Below are 10,955 nucleotides of genomic sequence, written 5' to 3'. Positions count from 1 at the left end.
CTTAAGGTGATAATATATTCAGAAATTTCAATATATACACACCACTCTAAAATCAAAGGTACTGAAATTTAACCTTAGTAAAAATGGAGTCTTTCCTTTCTCCAAGCAGGTGAAGTAACCCCAATATAACTAAGCAAACATCTGGTGCAAATAAATAAATATATAAATAAATATGATAATAAGTAAATCAAATAAACAAAAGAAAATTAACTGTGTAAGGAAAAAGTGAAGATATGGTCACATCCAATAGGACAGTCCACTAATTTGAGTACCAATCTTTTAAAAGTCTCCTGTAATTATTGCTTTATCACATAAGAATTAATAAAAATAAAGCTCCTCGATGGTTCTACTAATTATATGAATGACAAGCATTTTGATTGAATGCTCAGAACGACCAGTATACTAATGATTTTTGTCCTTTGTGTCACAGCAGCAAATCTTTTGTACGAGTATGCGGTTATGTTTTTTACTTGAGACACTATTTGGGTAATATCATAATGCAATAATGCTTTGTCTAGCAAGTCCTCGTAAGAATATGATGAGTACTGATCGAAAAAAAAAAAAAAAAGAAAGAAAGAAAGAAAACCCCAGCCGAACCTACATGCACCGACATAACGCACTGATGTTCCGAACTCCCGATTCTTCTCATCATATCCACCAAAACAGTGTGAGAAGTCCTGAAGTTCATCACAACCATGGAAGAAACCTTTATCAGACTGTTTGCACTTGCGCTAGTGCCGGCAAAGGTGACTCCAAGAATTCTATCTCCACACGAATTAGTGACCTGTCTTATTGGACTGCAAGGGAAGAGAATGCAGCTAACATTTCTAAAAAGATTGATAATATTTACATTTTAAATTTCAAATTGACAGCCTATTCGGTTTATTTACACTAGAAATAATGTCTTTCCTTACGAGAGAGAGAGAGAGAGAGAGAGAGAGAGAGAGAGAGAGAGAGAGAGAGAGAGAGAGAGAGAGAGAGATGCTTTACACCTATTAAAATCTTTAACATCACTTATGCTGCAAACAATTATTTAGCCATAGCACTCAGCCAAAAAATTGATAGAAGAGCAGGAATTTAACAATTAAATTAGTACCTTTCTATAAATTGGTGCAAGCATTACAGTTAGATAGGTCATGCTTAATACAATGTTTGGTTTTTGCATGCAGCATAGTTTCATGAATACTAGGCTTATAAAAGTGAAAGATGCATTGCTAATGATGAAAAGATACATATATTAAATTGCTACCAGCTACTGAAATGAACAAATTGAACTAGACATTACTTGCATTGACTTTCATCGTGGTCATAGAGTTCAAGTAAGGTTTCCATATACAGAGGAACTGCTTTTCTTTTTTTGAGAATGGCAATTATTGGGAGCCTATATTTCTCCAGCCCTTTCAAAACTGCTACTCTTGGGTCTGGTTCATCCGCTTCTAGTTCTAATCTCAGGAACTCCTTGATTATCTGTAAAGATATAAGCATCAAATAATTATAAGTGAAGGTTACAGAGATGAGCATCTGCAATAACTGTACTTAGTTATGAGTGCTTATCTCCCGTCACTGAAGCCTTTGAGCCTGAGAGGGAGAATGGAAGTACCAGTAGTTAAATATCAATTACCTACTATTAAATATAAATAGCTATATACATTATAGCTCTACAAATAAAGTTGACAATTAGTAATAATATGTAGCATAATCCATAAAGTGTACATATATACACACTTATGCCATCAAAAGTCTGAATCCACGGGTACAAGTTCAGGATTTCTGCTACAAGAATGTTCCCATTGATTATTTTTTTGCATCTCTCAGAGAGTGTCAACTGCATGAGGCGTTCAGCCTGAGGAAAATCATTAAAGTAAAATTAGTTTTCATAAGTTGACTGTCCCACCAGCCTCCCTCTCTCCCTCATATATATATATATATATATATATATATATATATATATATATATATATATATATATATATATATATATATATATATATATATATATATATATATATATATATATATATATATATATATATATATATATATATATATATATATATATATACGAGTACAAGCATAATTTTTCAGTGGCTATCCACCAGTACCATTGAAATTGCTTACATAAGAGCAGGTATTTTTAAACAACACCAGTAAAGAAGTCTCTGAAATATAAAAAAGATAAATCAAGCGCACAAATATCACATACCTTATCTAACTCGGGATCTTTCTTCATCCAATGTAGAGCAAGCCACTGTCTATGTCTCTCTAATGACTCATCATCTTCTGAATGGGGCCTTGGTGAAAGGTAAGCCCTTACTCCATACATCAGTGGACACGTAGTCTCTTTTGGCGCTATGCAAGGGATCTTCTTTTTCCTTGACGTCACCTCAGTCACTGAGGAATCCTGCCTCTTTCTTGAATTCTGAAACTTGCGCTGGATGCGCAATTTCCATTGCAGCTGCAATTCATGCTCCTCGAGATCACTTTTTCTCAGGATGGCAGGAAATGATGTCAAAACAGCATTTGCCATATTCATATACTGTTCTGATGTTGGATAGCTGAAATATGATAATGATAATAATAATAACAATAATAATAATAATAATAATAATAATAATAACAACATATTATTAATAATAATGTCACAATACCTTGATATGTAATAATGATGATAACAATAATAATGATATCAATCTTGCTAACTATATAGATGGCTTAACTCCTTTTATTATATTATTATTATTATTATTATTATTATTATTATTATTATTGTTCTTCTTCTTAACAATCACCTAATTGTGCTTTTGTCCCAGTGAAATTGGCAGATAGTGGGTACACTATCTGAATAGTACACTCAAAGGTGGTTTCACACCTATCAGTGCCCAGCCGAACCTACATGCCCAGCCGAACCTACATGCCCCGACATAATGCACTGATGTTCCGAACTCCCGATTCTTCTCATCATATCCACCAAAACAGTGTGAGAAGTCCTGAACTTCATCACAACCATGGAAGAAACCTTTATCAGACTGTTTGCACTTGCGCTAGTGCCGGCAAAGGTGACTCCAAGAATTCTATCTCCACACGAATTAGTGACCTGTCTTATTGGACTGCAAGGGAAGAGGATGCAGCTAACATTTCTAAAAAGATTGATAATATTTACATTTTAAATTTCAAATTGGACAGCCTATTGGGTTTATTTACACTAGAAATAATGTCTTTCCTTACAAGAGAGAGAGAGAGAGAGAGAGAGAGAGAGAGAGAGAGAGAGAGAGAGAGAGAGAGAGAGAGAGAGAGAGAGAGAGAGAGAGATGCTTTACACCTATTAAAATCTTTAACATCACTTATGCTGCAAACAATTATTTAGCCATAGCACTCAGCCAAAAATTTGATAGAAAAGCAGGAATTTAACAATTAAATTAGTACCTTTATAGAAATTGGTGCAAGCATTACAGTTAGATAGGTCATGCTTAATACAATGTTTGGTTTTTGCATGCAGCATAGTTTCATGAATACTAGGCTTATAAAAGTGAAAGATGCATTGCTAATGATGAAAAGATACATATATTAAATTGCTACCAGCTACTGAAATGAACAAATTGAACTAGACATTACTCACATTGACTTTCATCGTGGTCATATAGTTCAAGTAAGGTTTCCATATACAGAGGAACTACTTTTTTTTTTTTTTGAGAATTGCAATTATTGGGAGCCTATATTTCTCCAGCCCTTTCAAAACTGCTACTCTTGGGTTTGGTTCATCCGCTTGTGGTTCTAATCTCAGAAACTTCTTGATTATCTGTAAAGATATAAGCATCAAATAATTATAAGTGAAGGTTACAGAGATGAGCATCTGCAATAACTGTACTTAGTTATGAGTGCTTATCTCCCGTCACTGAAGCCTTTGAGCCTGAGAGGGAGAATGGAAGTACCAGTAGTTAAATATCAATTACCTACTTTAAAATATAAATAGCTATATACATTATAGCCCTACAAATAGAGTTGACAATTAGTAACAATATGTAGCAAAATCCATAAAGTGTACATATATACACACTTATGCCATCAAAAGTCTGAATCCATGGGTACAAGTTCAGGATTTCTGCTACAAGAATGTTCCCATTGATTATTTTTTTGCGTCTCTCAGAGAGTGTCAACTGCATGAGGCGTTCAACCTGAGGAAAATCATTAAAGTAAAATTAGTTTTCATAAGTTGACTGTCCCACCAGCCTCCCTCTCTCCCTCATATATATATATATATATATATATATATATATATATATATATATATATATATATATATATATATATATATATATATATATATACAAGCATCATTTTTCAGTGGCTATCCACCAGTACCATTGAAACTGCTTACATAAGAGCAGGTATTTTTAAACAACACCAGTAAAGAAGTCTCTGAAATATAAAAAAGATAAATCAAGCGTACAAATATCACATACCTTATCTAACTCGGGATCTTTCTTCATCCAATGTAGAGCAAGCCACTGTCTATGTCTCTCTAATGACTCATCATCTTCTGAATGGGGCCTTGGTGGAAGGTAAGCCTTTACTCCATACATCAGTGGATACGTAGTCTGTTTTGGCGCTATGCAAGGGATCTTCTTTTTCCTTGACGTCACCTCAGTCACTGAGGAATCCTGCCTCTTTCTTGAATTCTGAAACTTGCGCTGAATGCACAATTTCCATTGCAGCTGCAATTCATGCTCCTCGTGATCACTTTTTCTCAGGATGGCAGGAAATGATGTCAAAACAGCATTTGCCATATTCATATACTGTTCTGATGTTGGATAGCTGAAATATGATAATGAAAATAATAATAACAGTAATAATATTAATATTAATAATAATAATAATAATAATAATAATAATAATAATAATAATAATAACATATTATTATTAATAATAATGTCACAATACCTTGATATGTAATAATGATGATAACAATAATAATGATATCAATCTAGCTAACTATATAGATGGCTTAACTCCTTTTATTATATTATTATTATCATTATTATTATTATTATTATTATTATTATTATTATTATTATTGTTCTTCTTCTTAACAATCACCTAATTGTGCTTTTGTCCCAGTGAAATTGGCAGATAGTGGGTACACTATCTGAATAGTACACTCAAAGGTGGTTTCACACCTATCAGTGCCGTATTAGTATCGTATAGTGTCAGTGATATCCATGTCGCTTTCGTGACGTCTATGCACACATATCCTTTCAGACGTGGAGTTGGCTATGATTGTCATAATTCTTGATGAAGAGCAAGATGCTTGCTTAACAAAAAATAAAGAAAAGAAAATTGGGTACATGAAATGTGGAAGAAAAAGAGAAACTCAAGGAGATTTTGCTACTCTGTACGAGGAATTAATTAATGATGAAACAAAAATTTTCCAGTACTTAAGAATGTCCAAAAACTGTTTGATGACATTGCTCAGTGATGAGTGGTGTGGTGTGGTATGGTATGGTGTGTTATGATGTGGTGTGGTGTGATGTGGTGTGATTAATTACATCAATTAAAAAGAGTATTTATCACCATTTCAATTTCTTCTATTTTATTTCAAACACTTGTCTGACATCCATGAAAATTTTTAAAATACCAGTGACGACGATATTCCATTTCACGGAACGGAGACGTAACAATCACTTCAGTCAAAACACGGTACTTCACCGGACGTGTGTAAATGCTTCTGCTGAATTCCAAAATGATGAATTTTTTTTTTACTGACACTGAAGCACTGAACAGCACGGAACAAATACGGCACTGATGTGTGTGAAGCGACCTTAACCCGTATCCCTCTGGAGGCATATTCCCGAAGTCTGGTAATCTTTCGGCCCATTTACTCTTGTAGCAGTTAGGTTAGGTTAGATTAAGTTACGTATAGGTAATTTTGTGCGAGAATCTCAATGAGACTATTTTAGAGAGAATCCTACAGTTAGCTTTGGAGCTACAGCCTAGTGTCCATACAGGCTGGCAGACGACTCCTTCCAGACTTCAGGAATATGCATTCTGGCCCTTCACAAGAACTGACATCAGATCCCGGTATGAACACAGGCAGTGCATCCCATGTTCTTTTGCCCCTCTTCTCATTGCCTTCCCATTATATATATATATATATATATATATATATATATATATATATATATATATATATATATATATATATATATATATATATATATATATATATATATATATATATATATATATAACACTCAACATCCCTACATGCAACAAAACTTACCAAAACACACTCAAAATACACTCAAAACATCCAAAACACAACCAAAACACATCACAACACCCCAAAATACCCACTACACTCACCTAAACACAACCAAATATTGAATATTCACTCAAAACACCCCGTAACATCTAAAAACATCCAAATAACCCACCCCAACCACGCTAAATTTATCCAAAACACTCTCAAAGCACCCCAATATACCTTAAACTCATACAAACACACTCAAAAGATTTAAAACACCCAAAATACACTACAACACCCCAAAACTCATCAAACACACCCAAAACACATCAAAACATCCAAAACACACTTAAAGCACCACTCAACACCACAAACACGCCACAAACACACCCTTAAAGACCCAAAACTACTTGCACACAATCAAATACACCTCAAAAGACCCGACACACACACCCAAACTCACCGAAACACTTAAAACAGAAAATAAACCCAAAACAAACTCACTACACCTCAATATACCCCCAAACACACCCATAACACACAAAAACATCCCACAATATACTCAAAACACCCCACACGACTCAAACCACTTACAATATAACTAAAAACATCCTAAACCACATTTAAAACACCCAAAATTCACCCAAAACACAATGGTAATAGCAAATATACACCCAGAACACACCTAAACACCACCAAAACACACTCTAAACACCCCACAATATTCCTACATACATCCTAAACACGTAAAACACCCAAAACACACCAAATATTACAGAGAACTGCAGCGCAGCAAGGGAAACTAAGCTAAATATTGTTTACCTGTTTTGCCTCCTCCTCCATTTCTTTTTATTTCTTCCTTCTCCTCTTTCATTTCTCTTATTTTCTTCCTTCTACTACAACTATCTACACGCCTGACTTTAGAAACAGCTGTAAACACTTGGAAAACACTGGAAATTACGGTAAATATTGAGGAGACACTAGAGCAGACCGAGTCCCGAATCTTTGATGACGTCACAGGCGAGGTGCCGGCGCCCCCCTGCCATACGTACGTAACGCATTTCATTTTGAAATTGACCCATAGAAAAAATGAAGCTAGGCTCGAATGCATTATATATTCTGACTTGACAATTACTTGAATTAATATTCACAATATCAAAACACCTCCAGTCTCAGTAGTTATAAAGAAATATTATGTGAAATATGGAAAAAGTGTTGGAAATTTTGACACCATTAAAAACACTGAAAAGTCCACCTATTCCACTTTACACTGGTAAAAAAACATTTTAAAAAATCTGAACTATTTTTTTAAATAATGCACACTTAGTTACAAGCTACAATAAAAAAATAAAGAAGCTAAAAAATGACAAAATCACCACTTTCAACGGGACAAAAAGCCTATTCAAATTCCACATACTTAACTCAACAGGAACGCAACATACTTTAAAAATCATAAACGATTTTTTGAAGCAATAAAATCTTCATTAAAGCCTCAAATAAAAAAGCCAAAAACCAGGCTGGGTAAATTTCACCGTACAAACTGCCCCTTATTTACATAAAAAACAACACCAAATTCAGCACATTTACTTAACTAAAGCAAGAAAAACACTTCAAAAGCAACGAAATATTTTTAGAAACCATAAAATCTTACTATACAAGCCAAATAAATTAATTCAGAAAAATTAAAAAAAATATTGGAACCAACAAGCCGGAACAGGTGCCAGTCCATCATGACGGCCCTCGGCAGCGACCTCAGTGGGGGAGCCGGCGGCCATGTTGCCTTATTTATTTCTATATAACACCAAAATCAGGCAATGACGGATATATCTGACCAGCGGATATGAAGGCTAGACATGTGGATCCATCATGTGATATGTTAGGCTTATAATAAGTGAGAGATGAGGCAAATAATGGCTAATAACACAGCTGACGGCTTGTTTACATATTGGCGAACATTAAATATTTCAATAAATTTCCAACTCTTTCCAGACTCGGACGTAAACAAAACCTAAATATAAATAATTAACCCCTAAAAAAACTAAATAACGAATAATGAATCCTAAATAAACGAATACAAGACACTACAGGGAGGATTAGGGTGTTGTGAAGGCAGTAAGGCTGACTGAGGAGAGACTGGCCCCGCTGGACTCACCTTACGTACTCGTGCCTCTCTGGTGATGCTTGACGGTGCTTGGTGCAGGAAGAAGGTGTCGGGAAGACGGAAACACTGGTTAATAGAGCGTGTAGGGCAAGATTGACCAGTGCTGACCAAAACACTGCAGCCAGCCAGCCGCTCGCCGTGGTAACTCCCCAGCGCCACCTGTCACTGATCCAACACCCACCCACACACACACACACACACACACACAAAAGTTGACATGCTATCAAATAATATGTCAAATAATATAAATATCCTCACTTCCTGACTCTCCTTTCCCCACTCCACCCCTGATAAGTGATTATGAACGCAATCTTCACTCAGTGCGGCACCGTGTCACCGCAGCAAACACGAACCAGGGCAGAATAGGCTCAACTGAAATGCTCCTACTCTCTCTCTCTCTCTCTCTCTCTCTCTCTCTCTCTCTCTCTCTTCACGACTGTTTTTCAAAGCTATAAAGATGATTATCAGGGTTTTCAATGGTGTTTCTCCTGTTATTAATGTAGAAATGTTGTTAATCTGTCACTAAAACCGTAAAAATACCCTTGAAGACCTGTGCAACTACTGACAGAGAGAGAGAGAGAGAGAGAGAGAGAGAGAGAGAGAGATAACTAGCAATAACATTCACACACACATACACACACCAGTGCATTTATACGAAGGACTCTCCTGAACTAGACGAGGTCATACTTTGATGTATAATTTGGAAATCAGCTATTTTTTTCTATTAAGACACACGCAATTAAACGCTGATTTCCGGACGTGTCACTTGCGATCATACCACGTACTCTCGTGTCCTTGCAATGCGCGGCTGCTTAACGGGATGCACGTTCTCTACTTATGATACAAGTTATTTCCGAAACGTGTCATTTTTTTTTTTTTTTTTCCCTACGTCCACTCAGAGGTCAAGCATACGCAGCTCACTGGCCCTTCCTTCCGCCTCCATCTTTCACTTTGTCCTCCAAAACCGTGGGGAGGGTACAGTGTCGCCCCACACACTCGCCACTCACTTTTCCTGCCTTTCTTACACTCTCGGGCGCCAGCAAGGCCTACTACCTTTATAATTATATCACACAAAACCAAAGTTACTCGTGCTGACTAACTTTTCTTAGTAAAACCCATGGGGTTTTACTAAGTGGTAGCATTAGTCACAGTGACTAACATAATGTTAGTGAATTTGTGACTAACTGAGCACTCAACCTGAGTATGGTCTTACTCAAATATATCTGACTAATGCCTTCGTACTGTTCACTGCTTCTACTAACCACATTAGTAAAGTGGATCATAGGTTAGTCAATTAAATGACTAATTAGTTAGTCTTTCTTAGGCAGATGATGAATCATTAGTACCTTTAATACTAGCAGCTAGCTACTGCTGTCTCAAGGTTAGGGAAAGAATAGGTAATAAATTCAATATATTCATATACAATTAAATGTTCCCTCTATTTCATTACATTAAAAAAAATAAATAAATAAAAAATAAACACTATATTTTTTATCATCTATAGTATAATATGCTTTTCACTTGAACATTTAACAGAAAGCTCCCCTCAAAACTGTAATGATATATAAAACAGATGTAAAAAATAAACTCCATTAGTAACACTTCATCCTAGCATGAGAAAAAAAAAAAAAGCAACACAAAAACAACCTGTTTTGACAAGCCATTAAGTAAATAATACACATTTGTGAGTATTAATCACTAAAACTTGCAATGTGGAAAAGAAAGTAAGCATCTCTTAAGATATGAATATTAAACCTTCCTCCCATTCATAAACTAAAGGAAAAAATATGTAAGTAAAGTTAACATAAATTAAATGTAAGGAGTTACAGACCCTGTAAAAAATAATTAATTAGTCCACTGCTAATCATTATATCACGGTACTTTTAAGAAACTTAGGGAAAGAACCAGTGCAAAAATAGACATTTAACCTTATTTGTACAAGCTTTTAACCCAGATCATATCCATATGTCACCATTAATCCTTTAAAGCCACACACATAAAAGAAAATGAGTATTTCTATGGGATATACTAACTAAACAAATCTACAGAAATGCTCAGAACAGTAATAAATAAGCTTCACGTATCACTTGCAATAACATAGAGAAATAAAAAAAAAAAAAAGAGGTAAAAAATGCATATGAAAAAAAAACAAAAATATATGCATCATATGGTACATGAAGAATACTTCCCAATTTGAAGAGAGAGAGAGAGAGAGAGAGAGAGAGAGAGAGAGAGAGAGAGAGAGAGAGAGAGAGAGAGAGAGAGAGAGAGAGAGAGAGAGAGAGAGAGAGAGAGAGAGAGAGAGAGAGAGAGAGAGAGAGAGAGAGAGTGTCTACTCTCCATTCATTATATATATATATATATATATATATATATATATATATATATATATATATATATATATATATATATATATATATATATATATATATATATATAACATAAGATAAGAATTCAGTAAGATTTCATGAATACTGGGTTGTGGGGAAGGGGAAGTACAAGTATTTCCTTTTCCTTTTAGAAAACTTATTAACATAATGTTATGTATTTATT

At 34.9% G+C, this 10,955-nt stretch overlaps 1 protein-coding gene across 2 annotated transcripts; it reads right to left on the bottom strand.

Annotated features, from left to right (window-relative positions):
• Positions 1 to 921: 921 nt before the first annotated feature.
• LOC135103581 (uncharacterized) lies at positions 922 to 10,658 on the bottom strand. Of its 2 annotated transcripts, XM_064010051.1 has the most exons (4): positions 8,394 to 10,658; positions 4,461 to 4,812; positions 2,204 to 2,555; positions 922 to 1,467 (listed from the first exon to the last, which is right to left on the bottom strand). In XM_064010051.1, the coding sequence occupies exons 3-4, from the start codon at positions 2,531 to 2,533 to the stop codon at positions 1,282 to 1,284; spliced, it is 516 nt and encodes a 171-aa protein (XP_063866121.1). In that variant the 5' UTR covers positions 2,534 to 2,555; positions 4,461 to 4,812; positions 8,394 to 10,658; the 3' UTR covers positions 922 to 1,281. The 2 variants fall into 2 exon arrangements, with proteins under 2 accessions (XP_063866121.1, XP_063866112.1); XM_064010042.1 differs by lacking the exon at positions 4,461 to 4,812.
• Positions 10,659 to 10,955: the final 297 nt, after the last annotated feature.

Source organism: Scylla paramamosain, chromosome 1 (genome assembly GCF_035594125.1).
Source record: "Scylla paramamosain isolate STU-SP2022 chromosome 1, ASM3559412v1, whole genome shotgun sequence".
NCBI lineage: Eukaryota > Metazoa > Arthropoda > Malacostraca > Decapoda > Portunidae > Scylla > Scylla paramamosain.
This window is presented reverse-complemented; position numbering and strand designations above follow the sequence as displayed.

Bases quoted from the DNA above. Each gene is read 5' to 3' on its own strand.
- LOC135103581 (XM_064010051.1), bottom strand. From the start codon at position 2,533: ATGAATATGGCAAATGCTGTTTTGACATCATTTCCTGCCATCCTGAGA. The intron at 1,468-2,203 runs GTATGTGATATT...ATATCTTTACAG, and splicing joins AAGATCCCGAGTTAGATAAG to ATAATCAAGGAGTTCCTGAG.